We start from the raw sequence: 19673 nt of genomic DNA, 5'->3' as shown, positions 1-19673 counted from the left end.
TCTCCTCAAACACACACACACACACACACACACACATAATGAAGGCTTAGACTGACTGGGCTACTGTACCTGGAACTATGCCTTTCAGCCCAATAGGTTATAGATGGCTGTAAACAGGTTAGTTAGTCCAGGACACAGACACACTGAATGTGAGGGAGAGATTATTCTGTCTATCAAACATTTTATCATGCGCACATTTCACCATGCTTGTTTTCCACATTTTATGACTTCATCTATTGTTGCTCTCTTATTCCTATCTTGCCCTCTTATAAATATGCATCTGTGAGTCCTGGATTAGGGGCAAGGATCCTTTGCTAAAGCTCAGCATGTGTGTGTGTTAGTGCCTGCATGCTTGAGTATGTGTGTTTGTGTCTTAAGCCAGGCAAAGCAAGAGTACGGCCTGCTGTAAGCCCAGGCATGAGTGATTTGTGTGATTTGGTTTAGACTGCTGACAGGCAGCCTCTTGGACACTAGATCACCAGATACTCTATGCAGAACATCAAACTATAAATATCAAGGTAAGAGCACACTGCCTTTCTTCTAACATTCCATGATATCATTTCTAGCAGGTTCATCATTTACAGTTTCCCTTAGTCCCAGCTATAAACGTATACCTGTACATGTCTTTGAGATATAAATCATGCATGGGTCCAGTGTCACGAGGTGTTTTTTAAAAGATCTTCTCTCTGTGTATGCCTAGTTTGAGCATGGTTTCTATTTGTGGCCTTCCTTTTCAACGTTTTTCATCCTCTGTATTATTTATAAAACCTCTTTGACTTGAAGTTAGAGGAGTTATAATGCATGAGTTTTTGGAACAGTAACACATTCCAGATTTGGGTGTTAGTGATTTCATTAGAGATATTTTGTGTTTTGATTAACTATTTAGATTGTGTAATATGCATTTATACATGACCACTTTGTGCCATTGGTAATGGAAGAAAGACAAAACAAATTATCGAGAGTTGAATCCAAATACTTTTTTTTGGTTTTCACTGGCTGTCTCATTATTTTTGTGGTTAAAATTCTAATTTTCTTAAAATGGTTTCATAGTAAAGCCATAAGCCCAACCCATCCACAGGTCATAAGATAAGATCAGATATACTTTATTGTCCCCAAAGGGACATTTATCTTAGACTATGTCCTGCAGTTACAGGATAATTAAAAAGTACATAAATAGAGATCATAAAAACACCTTCAGTAATAACATATTGACATATTGCACAGCCCTTTGGCACATCTTAATTTCCTCTCTTCACAATATTAATGAGCATTGGCATGCCTGCAGAGTCAGAATCCTCTTTCTACACACCTCCATTCATTGCTTCCTCATCTCACACTCCTATGAAAAACAGTCACAGTGTCGCGAAGTCTGAATCCGTCCTCCAGGAAGGGCATTTGTATAGGTGCAAGTCACCGGTGATCAGAGCGGAGAGTCATTGAAAGAAAGTCAGTGAAGGAGAAGTGTTACCTCGGCATAGAGCGTGTTTGAATGTTCGTGTTATAGCCGTTTTGTGTGACATCTTTGTCGCTGGGGGTCCGTCTTTGTCAGGCCCGATTACCTGTTGGATTTGTTTATTTCCCTGTTCCTGGCGGATCAGCTGTTCCCTGGAGTCAGGAGATGCCAGTCGCAATGGAGCAAAGCCCAACTCTGACTCTGACTACTGACTGACTTAAAAACTTTGGTACCGTGAGTACCTGCTGTGTCTTTTGTTTGTTTGTGTTTTGAAGAGAGACGCTGGTTTTCTTTGGAGTTTGTTTCCTTATTTGTTTTCGAAATAAAACCCGGAGCGGAGTTTTTGTTTTGTACTTGAACATTGAACTGAACTGGACTGAACTGTGGGTTGTGGGTTACCGGAGCGGACTTCCCGGAGCGGCTGAGACTGTGAAACGCACACACACACATTGCGCACATTCATTTTGTTTGCAGTGTGGTTGATACATGGGATAATATATATATTTGAAATCGCATTGTTGTTTTGTTTGATTGTTTTGTGGCTCTTGCTTATGTCATATTTTGTGCAGGTTGACTATTTTTTTGTTTGCATTTAAATATTATTTGTCAGATTTGACTCTGACTGGCACCCCAAAATTAAAACCTTGTCAAACCCGCTACAGCATTTATCCCTAAACTATATAACAATGAATCTATGAGAATGTTTGCAGTAAATAGCCTGTGTCGTGATAATCATGTTTCATAGTGAAGGTTGCTGCTAAGGGTGGAAATATCTTACTACTAAAACAACTCCGAGGTGGAGTGTGTAGTGATACTCTAATCCAAAGGTCATTTAATGACTTGTAAGCCAATTAGTTTAGTCTCTGCATAATGCACTTGACTTTATGCCAAAGCTAATTGTAAAATACTATCTGCCTTTGAACACTCACTTACATCAAAGACAAATACCATGTTTTCTTCACATTGTAAGATGTACTGTTTGCATTGCCATTGCGGGCCACCCCCTAATATAATGGTAGGGGAAACACTGGGTTTGTAAATCTGCAACGGTATGGTTCCAGTTGCTGTAAAAAATAATAATAAAAATAAACTTTATTGAAGCACTACAACAAAGGGCATTTGTTGAATATGCAGCAGCTAGAATTGAAATAAAATACTCTGTCGTAGAGAGTCCCTTACCACTGTCTAAAAGTGGCATGTTGTCGAGGCTGCATGACCGGGTCAACAGGCAGATTTTCTCTATGGAAGAAGCAAAAGTGCTATAATTCAATAATACCCACATTAACATTTTCCACATTTCCAAATGTCTTGTGCAACCGCTGCACAGCTAAAGGAAGTTAATCTCTCCTTCAGGGCAGGTTACCATGCATGTCTTTGACAATCTGCCACTGAAAATGTGTTTTTCATGTCTACTTATCAGACTGCTCCTCCATCAGGGACGTTTAAAAACCAAAGGTGTTATCTCCCGGGAGTAGTTTCTTTTTGAATTATAACACAGTACAACAGACTACTTCTTTGTAGCTTGGCAGGTTAAGGGGATTTCAGTCGATACTTTTAACAGGTTTCCCTGCAAATACTTGAGCACTATTTATTTTTAATTTTCCAGGGCCCTTCTCAGCATGATGTGGTATTAAAATCTATAACCCTAGCATGCTACACTGATACATCTCATTTAAGCAAAACGTCAGAGAATGAGTTTAGTGTTTTTAGACAAATGAAGGTTTTATTCAGTAACAGTATTTTCTGTTAACCAGATGCTTATAGTTTGTTTTTATCAGAGAAATGCCTAATGACAAGAGCAAATATGTGTTTTCATTCCTATGTTTTGTTTATACATGACAATCACTGAGTTAACCCTTTCACACATCGTTGTCACTACAGACCACAAGCTTTTTCTACTTAATGAGTTGGTTTTAAAGAAATGGATTTTCATGAAACACTTCAGGAGGTTCATCCCGTACATCCTGCTGTAAGAAGTGAACCATCAAATTACCAAATCAAGATGGCAGCTCAGGAAAATCTTGCAAATCCTGTTTTAATAAATCAATCAATCAATCAATCAATTTTTATTTGTATAGCGTCAACTCATAACAAGTGTTATCTCGAGACACTTTACAAGAAGCAGGTAAAAGACCTTACTCATTGTTATGTTACAAAAAGCAGGTAAAAGACCTTACTCATTGTTATGTTACAAAAAGCAGGTAAAAGATCTTACTCATTGTTATGTTACAAAGATCCAGCCTATCCATCATGAGCACTTTAGCAAAGCAGCAAAAGTTACAGTGGTAAGAAAAAACTGCCTTATTAAAAGGCAGAAATCTTCAGCTGGATCCCCGGCTCATGACGAAACAGTCTTCACAGGCCTAGACTGCACCGGGCTTGGAAAGGGATAGGGGGAGAGATGGGATAAGATGCAGGAAGAGGGATAGGGAGCAAATCTGCAATAAAGGCCCTTGCAGATGTGTTTTGTAACATCTAGTGACAACTAAGGAGCAGTATTATTTTTTCAAATTTCCGAGTAATGATTTAAGGTTTGGAGAAAACTCAAATTGAATCACTTGTCCATCATGCATTGCTGGATTTATTTCTATTACAATAAATATAAATATTGAGACTTTGATGTGGAGGTATTTTTTTTCTGTAAGCTGATTTATTTATGTTATCAAACTAACTTACAGATTTACTATCCCTGTAACTACATCAGTTTCTTTCAGTGTTATTCTACGGTTAGTTTCAATTCAAATCCAAACCCTGTTAATATTTGCTCTCCCATTAAACGTCTGCTGTTGTGCTGCTCTGGCAGCATACAGGCTGAAACTGTTGAGTTAGGTTTCTTCAAGAATATTGAGGATATTACAGACAGAAAAGACAGAAAACTATCTCATTAAAATATAAGAAGAAGAATATCAAGTTGATTCACTCCAGTGAATATAGGACAAACTGAAAAGAGAAACATTTTTATTCATTTGTTTATGTATTAGATAGTATTCTTTTTTAAATCATATTTGCATTACTGCATGGTATGATGTCCACTATTGTGGAGACTTCTTTAAATTCCCCCAAAAATGAGTGTTTTATAAATTGAAGAATAATTTCCCTTTATTTGTCCTAGAAGTTAATAATACTTTGAAGAATATGTTGCTCTTTTACTCAAAAAATCAATGCAGCTTAAGCTGAAGCTGTGTGGGGAGTTTCACAAAATGAAGAAAAACTGAACACCAAGAGGAAAGTTGGACAGAGCAGGGAAAATAAGTCTGAAACTACTCAGGAGCCCCCCACTCTCAAGAGTTGCCAAAGCAGATCCTGATAAGAATATTATTTTTCCTGAACCATCTTGGCATCCATACCCAACACTAAAGGGTGTAGGCCTTACTTTAAAAACAGACAGTTTGTAAAAGCTGGCAACGGGCCCGAGGCTCTAAAAGTTGTTAGGGAGTAAAAAGGAGACTGAGCAGGCACCTTCTGGATCTCTTGGGGAATTCAGAAACACATGCAAATGTGGTTCAGTATACGGGTACTCTAGTGTAGGAATACTCTTCATTTAAGCATGAATTGTGGTAAATGTATTCATTTAACATATCACAAGAGGTATAAGATTGCATAGGATTATCTTCAATGTTGTAAATAGTTACTGTAACATGGGTATGTTTAAAGTGGTTAGTACATACTACAAGTTTGCGCTTGTGTCTATCTAAACTTGTGTTCCCGCCTTTGCCCATGAACAAAATACAACTCTAAGTTATTGACTGGTTTAGTTTATTTACAGCTGAGTATGGTTCAACCCAACAAAAGACATGCAACAAACTGTCGCAGTTTGATCTTATACAGGATTCTTACAAGACTTCACTTAATCAAGCAAACATGCCAAACTGACTGCATCAACTAGTTCAAGGTTATGCCTCTGCCGTCCAACCAGGGAGGTGTCCACCACTACCACAGCCTTGCACTGATTGCAGGAAGCAGGAGAGTTCAGGGACTAAGACTCTGGATTTTTCAACATGCAGAAACACAAAAAGTAATACCTGGAAATTCAGGGTTCCCTTGTAAACACCTTTTACTGGAACATCTGAATCGATTGCAGAGACCTGTGTGTGAGGTGTGAACATGACCTTAAATGAAAGGTAACTTGAGTGAGAGCAGCAAAAGCATAATATCTGCTTGATGACAAAAGAATAAAACATCAAACATTTGAGGCAAACGTTGGAACTTAAGGCAGATTGAAAAACATTCTGAGTTTTGATAGTGAATGATGGAAGAGGGAGTGTGAGCTCAAGTTTACCAGCCAATGTTTTCATGATTGTCTGTGTGTGTGTGTGTGTGTGTGTGTGTGTGTATGTGTCTGTTTGTTCATACTAGAAAGACGATTGCATGTAACATCCTGACACAGAGTCAGTCTGAAGGGTAGGACTTCCCCTGTCTTCAGTGTGTGCTTCCATGACCATACAGTTCATCATCACTCTTTGTGTTTTCTTTGTATCAAACCAAGCTTTAAAGTGAACTTCTTTTTGCATTCTGTTTCCTCGTTATGTTCTGTCTGGGTGCATGCGTTCATAAGCCCATCTCTGTGTGTATGCCTGCGTGGCTGTGCGTCTCCCGACATGACATGTGTATAAGTGTGTGTGGTTGTATGAGAGGAACAACAAGGGAGGGAAAGAGAGTGAGGGAGAGAGAGAGAAATGAGAGAGGTTCGAGAGCTCCATGGGAAAACACCGGGTCCTGACGTGCTAGAGCAGACTCTTTTATTACCTCAGGATTCTTTAAGTTTACTGTTGTAGTTGCTGCTTTTTGTATTTCTTTTCTCAGCAACAAGTTCTACTTGATGTCACTGTTTCATTTACAGTCTCTTAAGGTAATGTATGGAACAATTATTCAACCTTTTTTCTATTAGTTGTTGAAATGGGGGATTTATGATTTGTCTCAGGTTTAAAGTAAAGTTAGAGATTACAAACAGTGTCTACATTTTTAAATGATTTTCATAGGTATTTCTCTAGCTTTCTCTCTTTTGGTTTATCTTTGTTAATAACTTTCTCTTCTCACATCACTCTTTGTTCCTTCATTGAACTTGTCAGTGGAATTCCAAAAGATAGATTTTTGATTTTCGATATGTAGAGTTGTTTTTGTAATTAGGGACGAAGGACATAAGAGTTATCAAACTTTATTGGAACCATGTGTGTTGCTTCTTCATAAATGTTTTCAGACAGTGATTAAGTGTGTTCACATGCAGATCAGAGCGGACTTTTGATTTTATCGAGCTTTAGTTTGTGTTTCTTGATCTTCATCTGTGCAGCTGTCAGTCGTTTCTTTAATGACAGATTAGTCAAGAAGGGGAGTTTTCAGTTAAATATATTTTTTTATATATTTAATTAAATGATTATTGAGCTATTTTGTAACAGCCTTTACAATTCCCATCAAGTTTAAGTTTTCTAAAGTTACTGAGTTTTATTTCAGAGGGGACTCACTGGACTTTTGTCTGACTAATGGTTCAAATTAAACTGAGGTCATTACATTTGCTTTCATTTGGAAGTTAAATTTGTATTTTTAAAATGATAAAATGCTAGTGTTAAAATAGAAGATTTTGCATTTCCTCCACAGCATCCAGAAACACAACAGTTCAAATGATCAGATGTTATTGTCGTTGTGTCAAACTGCAGGACGTTTGTTGTAAATGAAGACGATTTTGTTTTAATTTAGTCTTCCTGCAGTGTTGCATTAATTGTTAATTCCACTTACACCATAAGTCTTATTTACCTTATATCACTTTCTCAGTTTGACTCAATGATCCTGTGATAGTATATGGATGGAATGTGTGTGTGTATGAAAAATATATATTGAATGGAAACAATGTCAATGTTAAAAATGTATTTGTTTTTGTTGCACAGTTATTCCCTTCAACAGAAGTTATCAACCTTCCAATTCAAAATGGCAAAGTGTTTCTGAAGCAGCTGCTGACAAAATGTGTGCTAGGGCAGAACATATTCTCTCATCATGCCATTTATGTACATTTCAGATTTTAAGAAATGAAGTCCATACAATGTATTAATTAGCATTTAATTAAGACAAAGGTCAATCTAATGCATTCATCATCACCGTTTATGGATCTTTACATGTACTATATCTAAATGTGTTATAATAATCCATTAAATGTATTGAAACAAATAGTTTATTTTGGTAGCCTCGTTCACACTTGTTCAAACTCAGGGTAAATTGCATTTTGTGTGTTTTACCATGATTCAAATTGATTAAAATGTTTTATTTTTTGACATTTTGAATTTTGTTTTTTCATTTATGAGGTTTTATGTTGTTTCTTGTCTCTGAAAATGTTTCTGTTAAAGAAGAAGAAGAAGAATAGAATTACTTTATTTATCCCTGCAAAGGGAAATTCTGTTTTTACCTGAATACATCATATGTATACATCATATGTACATCCATGTATACTGCTTTGATCAGAGAAGCTCAACAGGTTATGAGAGACCGTGTGAAATGAGACACATGAGCAAAAGCTGAGCACAATCCTCTCACTCAGTACTCCTGACACTGAACTTCATAATTGTACTTCCTTGTCATGGTAAAAGCTCCTATAGCATGGAGAAACAGATTGTATAGATAATATATCCTGTCTTTACTTAAAGGTATTTTAGAAACTGAATTATTTTGTTTTCTTTCTGTGTTTCAGAGGATAAGGAGTCGGTGAAGAAGAGATTTTTCTGCTGGCTCAAAAACATCTCTTCTCTCTTTTCTCGTTCAAAAGACTCTTATAGATTTTAGTCCACTCATAATAAACACATACCCTCCCTCATTGCAGCCCCCCTCTCCTCTGGGGAGAGCTCCCGTCTTCCTTACCTGTCCACAAGGATAACCCCATTTAGCTGAATTTGTCTTAGGACGTCACTGCTTGCTGTTCCACTAATGGGCGCCACATCAGACAACAGTTCCACATTCCCTTCACTGTCACTGAGAGCCTCTCTCCACCCCTAACCGCCTCGCCAACACCAACACTAACACAAGCCGATGGAGAAGAAAGACATCATCATGACGAGCCTGCTGACAAAGGACAAGGGGGAGAATGAGGACGAGAGGAGAGAAGAGAGAGAGGAGGTGGAGGGAGAGAAGGAGGACATGCAGCAAGGGGTCTGTGGTCTGACTCTGGCTGACGGTCTCACAGATAGAGGACCCAAAGCCCTCACCCCCGGCTCTGCACAGCAGGTCTCCAATGGTTTCACCACATCCAGCCCTCAGAGTCCTAAGGAGGGACCGGGGACTGCAGCCTGCTCTGCAGGTACATCCTCTGGGTCTGGAGGAGCCACTGGCTCCTTTGTGCCACTGGGAGGCCTCAGGACTCTGGTGGTCCAACAGACCACCCTGGAGAGGCCCAGAGAAACCTGGAGCAAGAAGATGGACTTCTTGCTCTCTGTGATCGGCTATGCAGTGGATTTGGGAAACGTGTGGCGTTTTCCATACATCTGCTACCAAAATGGAGGAGGTGAGAAGGCATAGATATTTAAGAGGGGGGAGACGGAGATAGAAGGGGGGTGGGGGGGTATAAAGAACAGCATTTAGAAAATCAGAAAGAAAACACTCTTTATAGGTAGATTTTAGTGCTTCATGTTAAATCAACATGATAATTCAGATTTTTGTGAACATAACTTTTTTCACTGAAGATAGACGTGGTTAGGAAATTCCTCTCGTATGAATCATTTATTCAAAATAAATTAATGAATAAAAAAACCTAAACCTGCAGTTAACAGTCTTTTTTAACAGTCTTTCTATCCGTTCATTTATTTGGTTCTTTCAGGCTAATGTAAGCGAGCATATGTTTTTTTTACAAAGTCTTTGAGGCCTGCACCCTGAGACTACAATATCCTCACCTTACAGCACACAGGGCCTCCCTTTCCGCTTTTATTGGATTTGCAATAATAAAATCTTTGCAATTTCCTGTGTTCTGTGTGTGTCTCCCGGAGCGAGGTAGAGATGGGGACCGGGGAGACACTTGATAGAGGCAACAGTATTAATTGTGGTTTTTATGAGAACGCTTTCAGACTCTTTCTTCTTGCTTAATAACCTGTTTCTCTCAGGCAGCTGCTCAATCAACCTTTATCTCTTCTTTCATGACACAAAGACACAAGGCACACACCAACTCAACCATATGCACAAATCATATTGTGCATGAGGTAAATAATGAATATTTACTGTCCATGCTGTATTCCATGATGCTTTATTTCTTCAAATGATTTTCCTCTGTTTTCCCTCTATTTTCACTACAGGCTTCAATCCCTTTATTGTTTTCTTTCATGCTCTTCTTACTTGTCTTCCTTTCTCAAAGCCTGTATTTAACCCTTATCTCTCTCCTTCTTGTGCGTCCACTCAGGTGCCTTTTTGCTGCCCTACCTGCTGATGGCAGTGTTTGGAGGTGTCCCCCTCTTTTACATGGAGCTGGCTCTTGGCCAGTTCCACAGAAGTGGCTGCATCTCCATCTGGAAACACATCTGTCCCATCTTCAAAGGTAATAGAATGAGTGCAGAGGGGAATGGGAGAGGGAAAAAAGGGAAATGATTTACTAACTTGGTTAAAAAATGTAAGAATAGAAGAGGAGAGAACAAACACTTCTTATCCAGACAGACAGACAGTGTGATGCTGAGTGTGAGAAACAACTCATTTGACCTCGTTCATGCCCTCAGTGTGCTTCTCTTGAAGAGCATCCCTAAGTTCTTATACATCTAGCAATATGCAGTGTGTCTCTGTTATGGAAATTGTCACATTTCCATGCCAAATGCCAAATGCCAAGAAACATGATAGTATGTAAATTGTTGTTATTCTGAAATGTCAGCCACTTAACCAACAGCAACTTGAATTGACTTGAAATACCACTGATGCTCTTTGAACATCTCGGAAGCGCTGGCTTCATTATTTTAAATGTAAAGTAGATATTAAAGATAGCGCAAGCTTGAATTTTTCTAAATGCTTATAAAGTGCTAACAATATTTTCTTGCATTCATTTAGGTATCGGCTTTGCTATCTGCATCATAGCCCTCTACATAGCCTTCTACTATAACACTATTATGGCCTGGGCTTTGTACTACCTACTGTCATCATTCCGGCCCACCTTGCCCTGGACCACCTGTACCAACAGCTGGAACACTGAAAACTGTAACCTCTACATGTCTACTGACCACAATGTGTCCTGGTCCAACTCCTCCACATCGCCTGCAGAGGAGTTCTATACGTAAGTGCATGACTCACTGATCCAAGATGTCCACAAAGCACTTCTACACTACATGACCCATTCACCAGATCACGTTCACACACTGATGGCAGAGGCTGCTCTAAAGGGCCCGACTGCCTATCAGCACTGATCCATTCACACGCATTCACCAGAATTATAAAAAATGTGACATCCATGGATCAGCCTAAATCTAATGTATAACTGGGTTCAATCAGACGCTAGTTTGCAAGAATGTAAAAACAGCCTTTAAGTGCCAGAAAGTGCTTTTGACACTTCTGGGATTTGAGTAGTTGAGAGTAGAATCTGAGAGGCTGAAGATGCATGTTAAAGAAACTGTTATAGTTAAACATACTTTAATAGAAAAATGAAACATAACAGCAGGTAATCAGGTGTTAATGAAGTTACTTAGCCTATGTGGTGTATAAACACAGTACTAGACGATTGTGTAAAAATGATTACAAAAATTCTTTAGAATGAACCTTGTTGTGAAATAAACAAAACTGAAAGGAATTTGAAATTATCTTAAGAATGACTAAGAAAATATTTGTGTTCTATAACTCTCAATTCACTCATGATAAGCCTGCCAATACGTGCAGGAGGAGCAGGAGGATTAGGACAGAGGAGGGGGAGAAGAAGTGAGAGAGACAGGCCTTATTGGTAGATAAAAAGGTGGATGAGAATGTAATAGTTACTGTAAACATTATCAACACAAATATATTGCCTAACCTCCAAATATTCCATTTTACCAAAAAAAAAAAAAAACATGACTTACATAATATTTAAACATAATCTGTTTAAATATTATGTCAGTCATGGTTTTTTTTTTTCAAATTTACCTTTGGCATGTTTTATCAGCTGTAATAAGCTTGTCACTGAACTCCTTTTGAGACATGTAAAAACAATGTCTTTGTATTTCAGTACTATCTCCGTCATATAACTTCTATCTACACTAAGTCTGTGTCCATCCACTGAGACAGATTATGTTGACTTTTCCTAATTCAGGTTTAACAGAAACAAATTCCCTGACTCAGTCTGGCGCCAGAATTTCCTGTTTTCAACATAAATCATATCTCTGTTTTCTCATGCGAGCTCTGTGTTCTTAACCTGTGACCAGATGTTATCCACACTCTTCATTTCAGCCTCCTTCTTTTTGCCCAGTAGTGCTGTTTTTTGCTTTGTGTGGTCGTTGACATAAATTTGCTACAAAGTCTTTTAATTCCTTGTGAATTTTTTAATTAGTCTGTGTTCCCTTTTGGTGAACTTTCATTAAATCTCATTCAATCAGTATTTGTAATCAATGTGTGGGAATATATCAGAGTTTAGACTCCCATATCTTTCTATGCTGTCCTGTTATTTTACTTTCATGCTGTCCATTTCTCTATCAGATATTTGCACTTCCTTGTTCTTTCCTTTTCCTTTACTTCCCATGTTTGGAAAACATCCCCTCATCCACCCTATCTGTATTCTTACTTCTTATCTTCCCTATCATTTCCTATTTTTCTCCACATTCTTCTCCTTCCGTTTGGCCTCCCTCCACTTCCTTCTCTTAGTTCCTTTCCCTTTTTCTTGATTTCCACCACTCCCTGTGTCTCCCCCTGTTCATGGCTTCAACCTATATGTAATGTCCTCCCTTTTCCTGTTATCACTGTCTATTCTTGTCTCCCCCCTTGTCTTCACCAATCAATCCCTTCATCCATCCATCTCCCTCCAGTCGCCAGGTGTTGCAGGTCCATCGCTCCCCAGGTCTGCATCAGCTGGGCTCTGTGAGCTGGCAGTTGGCCCTCTGCCTGCTCTTCATCTTCACCATCGTCTACTTCAGCATCTGGAAGGGAGTCAAGACGTCTGGAAAGGTAACTGAGAGGGCGCCTGCATGGTTAATGGGGCAGTCAGTTAGGGTAAATGGATGGAGAAAATTATGAAAATGTTGTTATCCTGTCATTTATTCCCCCAAGGTATACATCATCATCATGAGCACAACATACAGTTTGATAGGCTTAAAGTTAAAACATTCATTATGTGAAGTTTCACAACCAAACCATAAAGGGCCAGGCATGCACCTAGCTTTTTTTAAATGTATTTTATTTGACCAAGGAAAGATTTACTGGTTCATACAAAGTGATGTGTTGTTAAGACTTCAGCGCTAGAGCTATCAAGATTTACTAAACAGTATTTATAGGATATGACTGAATATCTTTGACTGACTACACAAACGATTTGTTCAAAAGAAAAACTTGTTCATTTTGCCTTATTAGGTGGTTTGGGTGACTGCTACCTTCCCCTACCTGGTCCTTCTGGTGTTGCTCGTCCGTGGGGCGACCCTGCCGGGGGCTTGGAGGGGCGTTGTTTTCTATCTCAAACCTGATTGGGAGAAATTGCTCAGCACAACAGTAAGTCAGTTAATGCAACCAAGCACAGCTTCTTTTGTCACTTGTGTTTCCTGGGTTCTTATGATGGTTCTTATAATGGTTCTTGTGATGGTTCTTGTGATGGTTCTTGTGATGGTTCTTATAATGGTTCTTGTGATGGTTCTTGTGATGGTTCTTGTGATGGTTCTTGTGATGGTTCTTGTGATGGTTCTTATGATGGTTCTTATGATGGTTCTTGTGTTTCCTGGGTTCTTATGATGGTTCTTGTGATGCTCGGGTTATATATGTCTGTTGGGTATCGTGCACTTTGGGTTCTTTTCTGTTGAATTGTATTTAATTATTTTTAGTATTTTGCATTTGTTATGTTCTTGCTGTTGTTTCTGTTCTTCTGTGTTTGGTTTAGTTTGCTTTGTTCTTGTTTTTGCTGTTTGTCAAAGCACTTTGTAAAAGGTGCTATAGAAATAAAGTTATTATTATTATTATTATTATTATTATAATTATTATTATTATTTTACAATTCTTTGTTGTTATACAAACTCCTTGTCTTGTTAAGGTGTGGATCGATGCAGCAGCTCAGATCTTCTTCTCACTGGGTCCAGGGTTCGGCGTGCTCCTTGCCTTTGCCAGCTACAACCCGTTTCACAACAACTGTTACAAGTGAGATGTCTTCAACAAACACGTCTAAACACTCTTCGATGGCTACACTGTTGATATTTGTTGGAGAACTTCTGTCGTCTCACTGTCACCACTCCTCTGCTTTCCCCGTCTCAGAGATGCTTTGGTCACCAGCTCTGTGAATTGTCTGACTAGCTTCCTGTCTGGCTTTGTCATTTTCACTGTGCTGGGCTACATGGCCGAGATGAGGCAGCAGGATGTCGATGCTGTTGCCAAGGACGCCGGTAAGACAATACACCAACACAATCCCAACAACACCTTTACTTGGGTTTCATGAGATATAAATCTAAGTTATTATTATTATTATTTACTTGGTCTTGCATTGTTTCAAACCATGGATCTTGAAAGAATAAAATAAATGTCTAAATCCTAAAACATTTCCTTCTCTCTCCAGGCCCGAGTCTGTTGTTCATCATTTATGCAGAGGCCATAGCAAACATGCCTGCTGCTACTTTCTTCTCCATTATCTTCTTCCTGATGATCATCATGTTGGGTCTGGATAGCACAGTGAGTTTGCAGATTTCTCTTTCAATGTTCAATGGGGTTAACCAAGAGAATATTCTGTTGTCTGAATGTTATGTATCCTCACATCTCCTCCTTCTTGAAGCCTCGTGCTCAGCTCTTATGTGCTCTCCTAGAAACAGAGGTTTAATGTTTGCCCTGCTACAGAGGAAAATGCCTTTGCTGCTATATAAAGAGTATGATTTTTCCTCCTCGCTGTTTTGTTTTGCTAACAGTTTATGAAAACAATATGACAGGGCTTTCATATTAATATTGTGCGGTGATCTTGTCTCCCTAAGCCTCTGTTTATCTGCTCCAAGGAAGCCAGCTGGAAAGACTCATAAGGCTCTTATCAAGTCCTGATAATCAGTGTAGAATCAGCGTTGGGGTTGCTATGTTACTTCATTTTAGCACTGAGAATAATACAGAAAAACGTGTCGGTGTGCACTGCTTCATGTCCAATCGGCTTAACATGGAGTCCCTCTATTTTTCTGTGATTGTGCGAGGGCTGTAACACACATCGCCTCTACACTTGTTATTCATAATCATGCTCTGATTGTTAAAGATCCTACTATTACTATAGAATAGATCAAACTGATTGATGCCAATGATTATACAAATTCTTGAAAACTTAAAGATTTATATTAAGTTTCCTCTGTGGTTTTAGGCCCCTTCAATCTGTTTTTGTTTTGTTTTGTAGTGTGTAGTGTCTTCTCTGCGCATGTTGTTCTCCATCACTTCCCTTGTGTCCTCCAGTTTGCAGGGTTGGAGGGCGTGATCACAGCTATGCTAGATGAGTTCCCCCATCTCCTAGTGAAGAGGAGAGAGTGGTTTGTCTTCGGCCTGGTGTGTGTCTGCTACCTCGGAGCTCTCTCCACACTCACATATGTAAGTCAAATAAGTATATTAACAGCTGTATCTCCATAATATGATAATAATAAGAAATATCTATCATGTCTCTTAACACCATTCAATAAAATAGAGCAACAAGCTAATACTTTTCAAAAGTATCTTACACATTTCCACTATATATTTGGTAATTTGATGGTGCACAGTTAAGAATCATCTGAAGTGAGATAAACCCAGTCCCTGAGTTGTAATCTGTTCATCTCCAACCCACATTAAATAAGGACCAAACTGTGTCGTTGCTCCATTAAACAATCACCATACATTTCCAAGATAAAACATCTTCCATACAAGTACTAAGTAATGAGCTTAGCAGACATTCAGCCTGTGTATAACTTGTCTTATCCTCTGTGTCAGGGAGGAGCGTTTGTTGTGAAGCTGTTTGAGGAGTACGCTACAGGCCCTGCAGTCATCACTGTGGTCCTGCTAGAAGTCATCGCTGTCTCCTGGTTCTATGGTATACTTCAGCTATGTTCATTGTGATGTTGGCATTTTGAAACCATCTTATTAATGACTGTAAAAGTTGTTTGGAGAAGATGACACAACACTGTGTTAACATAAGTTTACAGTATGTACACTGTACATACACACTGTGGTGCTGAGGTTACAATATGTAATTTACTCAGCTCAAACATGACAAAGGGAAAATGAAAAAAAAGAAACGTCCTAATATTTTGAGCGTGTTAGTGAGTGTCTGTGTATGTTCCAGGTACCAACCGTTTCTGTAATGACGTCCAGGTCATGATTGGTTTCTCTCCTGGTTTTTTCTGGAGGATCTGCTGGGTGGCCATCTGCCCCTGCTTTCTCCTGGTGAGGCTCTTGTACAGATTTTACACACACACACACACACACACACACACACACACACACACACACACACACACACACACACACACACACACACACACACACACACTTAAAAGGAGGCTAATCAAAAGCTGGAAAAATCAATTTGAGACTAAACACAAGAACATGCAGTAGCTAGAACAGCTACTATAATTACCCTTGTATCTGATCCTTGTTGTATCTGACCTCTTTGTGTCCAGTTCATCATCATCAGCTTCCTAGCCTTTCCTCCTGAGGTCAGGTTGTTCCACTACCACTACCCACCATGGACCACTGTCCTGGGATACTGCATCGGTGTTTCCTCATTCATCTGTGTGCCTGCTTACATGGTTTATCACCTGCTCAATGCCAAGGGCACATTCAAACAGGTACAGCATGTCTTCACATTTCATTTAGTATATTTTTAAAAACCCACATGACCCTTTTCTGTATCCTTTTCCTTCTTAGTCATATCCTCGCCTGACCCTTATTCCATTACTGACACCTCTCCAAGAACACGGGATTACCTCTTTTTCATTCCCTTCCATGCACTGTCAGGGTCCACCCTCTCCAGTGAACACATGACAGTAGATCAGATCAGATCAAAGGAGCGAGGGAATAGCACCAGCCGGAGATGAGCTTGAAAAAAACAGTGAAACGTCAAGGCCCCGTAGAGCTACACACATGTATTCAGGGAGGGTTTACACACATGGAACACTCACTCATAAAGGTTTGAGAGAGGCTGAACTAAGATGTGTGTTTTTTGCCATTAGTAGTGCATCAGCATCAGAGCACCCTGCACAACATTTAACATGTTGCTAAATCAGCATAATTAAAAATTCACTTAAAAAGGCAGATTATTCTAGATTCAGACCTTTGACTGTGTCCTTTGTTGATAATATCGCCCACTGACGTGATCCTCTTTCTGATTTCTGATCTTGAATATAAGCACTAGTTGTAGCCTTACATAATAAAATACAAAAATCCAGATGAAATCCATGTTTTGGACATTATATGTAGGCTAGATATTCAAATAAAAACTGATCTCAGCTCAGGTTTATAAAACCTTTATACACCAATCATTGATTATTATTTGATTTTTATTTCATAAATCTTTAAATAGATTAAAGACTTATTCAACCAATTTCTAAGTACTACATTCATTCATTCATTCATTCATTTATGATGCAAGGCTGTTTTTGCCTTCTTTGTAGTTTATGTCATTTCAGTTTTTAGCAGTAGGAAAATATAAGTTCAATGTCCTCACTTTGTCTTGCTGCCTCTAAAGTGTCTATTCTCCTTTATTCACAGCGTCTGTTAAAAAGTATCACTCCAGTGCCCAGCACTGACCAGCAGAGAAACTTCATCGTCACCAACGCAGTCTGACCAAAACCTGAACAAAAGAAGGTGCCATTCCAGCGACACACAGCGCCCTCTCCTGGACAAACTGCAAAACTACCTAACAAGGGGGCTACCTTTCACCGTCTTTGCCTCTTTTTAATGCATCTTCTCCTCTTGTTGTTAGCGATCTCACACCAAGGTGTAGAACCAGAGGAGAAGTTAGAGCTGCAGCGTTAGAGCTTGGTTTAGTTCCTTCAGTTTTAAAGAAGTTGTCAAAGATCACCATGGTAACATCATCTTTTTGTGTGTGTGTGTTTTATCCAGTCAAAAGTCTTTCTCATAAAGTTACCAACCATTCGTCAGGTTAAACAGGTGACACATATCTTTTATACATTCATATAAATGAATGCTCATATAGACAGAAACTGGAGAAGGCCGGATTGTTTCACTCCAATCCTCTCTCACCATTAACAGCTATATTTTCCTATCATGCTGGTAAGTTATGCATTTGTTGATGTAGAGAAAAATCAGGTATCTTTTTACATCTCTTAATAAAGCCAAATATGTGATACCTGTTTTATTTACATTTCCTAAGATGTTTCAATATTGCAGTTGATGTTATCGTGATGACTGTTAGCCTGTGTGTTTTTTTTTTTTTTTGGTGACCTCTTAAATGAATGACGGTTTTGCAAACAATGTGAAGCACTGTCTGAAAATGGCAAGAATGTGTGTGTGTGTGTGTGTGTGTGTGTGTGTGCCTGTGCGTGTGTGCCTGTGCGTGTGTGTGCATGACAGAAAGACTGTTATTATTTCTAGTGTAAAAATGGGTCTCAGACAGAATCAACAATGTTTAGTGTATTCATTCAATGACTGTAAAATGAGGTGTATTTATTTTTACACGTGTCATTGCCACTCACAATCAGTTTGAAAACCGTCACAGTATGTAGTACTGATATTGAAAACAATGATAGTCTAAATAACGTTAGGATCAGAGCTAATAACATCATCAAGGCATTGTTGGAAATCAGCTGCTCTTTACTTTGGACCAAAAGTTGTGTGTGTTATGTGTGTGTGTAAATGTGCCTGTGTGAGAATGTGTGTAGCTGTGTTTGCAGGAGTTAAAAAAGTTCTTTACATCTACCTGTGTATTTACTAGTGGCTCTGGTAATTGGTGTAATATATTCTGTGAATACCTGTCTCCTCTCTCCATCGATGTGTGAATGTTCGGTGTGCTTGAGTTTGCACCTTGATTAGTGTGCCGGTGCTCACATGGGTGGTTGTGTGGAAAAAAAAGGATTGGAGTTGTTAAGCCCACTTTTATGTGCGCATGCTGTGGTGTGTGTATACTGTACCTCAAGTGTGTGTGTGTGTGTGTGTGTGTGTGGGGGGGGGGGGGGGGGGTGGATGTGTGTTTATTGTGATTCCCTGTTGTCTTGTGAACTGCCAAAATATCTCATGAAGGATGTTAACTCCCTCTTGCCTCTTTCTCTCTTGTACCTCTCAGTTTATGTACGATCTATGTATGGAGAAGTGCACCTGTATAGAATAAAGATAAATAAATATATTGGAAATAACAGATAATAAAGATATATGGGGAAACAAAGTATCTCATCTGTCAGTTGATTCTTTGAGTCATATGTCAGCTATGTACACATAATGTTGCTGTAGTTTACTTTAGCATGTTTTATTGGAACATACTTATCCAGATTTCAACATAGTGAACATTTAATGTGTACATTTCAACACTTTCCATATCCACACCCAAAACATAGACAGTTGATGTGCACATGTAGTGAGTGAAGATCAGTGCTATACAATACAAAATATTTGAACTAAAACCATAAAGAAAAGAAAAGTATTGATTTGCACGATTTTAACCTCTGTGACAGGTCTTTATTTGTTCATTAAATTGTTTACATTGTATCAAATGTGTTATTTATTCTTGAAGTTCACTCTCCATAGTCTATGGACTAACTGTAAAGATATTCAAACAATGTACACATCTACACTTTTTTTTCTTTGTGCCTTTATTGTAGAGATAGGACAGTGGATATAAGGGAGAGAGAGATGAGGGGAATGACATGCGGGAAAGGATCTACAGGTGGGATTTGCTTGGAGGACCACAGCCTCCATACATGGGGAGCGCGTTCTAACCACTGCGCCACCAGCGCCCCTACACATCTACACTTAACTGTAAAAGACGCTGTGATGACAATCAAAGGATCTAAACATGAAAATAAATGCTCTGCAACAAAACATGTTCCATCCACAGGAGCTAGACTCATTACACATATCATATTCAAACATGTTCTCCATCAGTGCACATATCAGAGGGTGAAGCAGACCACATGGCGCAATGAAGAGGACGGGCAGATTCTTGTTAGCT

The 19673-nt window shown here is 39.0% G+C and overlaps 1 protein-coding gene across 2 annotated transcripts; it reads left to right on the top strand.

Annotated features, from left to right (window-relative positions):
- Nucleotides 1-59: 59 nt before the first annotated feature.
- On the top strand, nt 60-18891 carry slc6a4a (solute carrier family 6 member 4a). Of its 2 annotated transcripts, none has more exons than XM_061045831.1 (14): nt 60-518; nt 8127-8933; nt 9819-9953; nt 10451-10673; nt 12385-12523; nt 12926-13060; nt 13593-13696; nt 13811-13938; nt 14109-14221; nt 14972-15103; nt 15479-15578; nt 15831-15931; nt 16168-16335; nt 17258-18891. In XM_061045831.1, the coding sequence occupies exons 2-14, from the start codon at nt 8462-8464 to the stop codon at nt 17330-17332; spliced, it is 2025 nt and encodes a 674-aa protein (XP_060901814.1). In that variant the 5' UTR covers nt 60-518; nt 8127-8461; the 3' UTR covers nt 17333-18891. The 2 variants fall into 2 exon arrangements, with proteins under 2 accessions (XP_060901814.1, XP_060901812.1); XM_061045829.1 differs by lacking the exon at nt 60-518 and adding an exon at nt 5770-6302.
- Nucleotides 18892-19673: the final 782 nt, after the last annotated feature.

This window comes from Labrus mixtus, chromosome 9, assembly GCF_963584025.1.
Source record: "Labrus mixtus chromosome 9, fLabMix1.1, whole genome shotgun sequence".
NCBI lineage: Eukaryota > Metazoa > Chordata > Actinopteri > Labriformes > Labridae > Labrus > Labrus mixtus.
The sequence above is the reverse complement of the archived record's forward strand: the minus strand, read 5'-3'. Positions and strand labels throughout refer to the sequence as shown.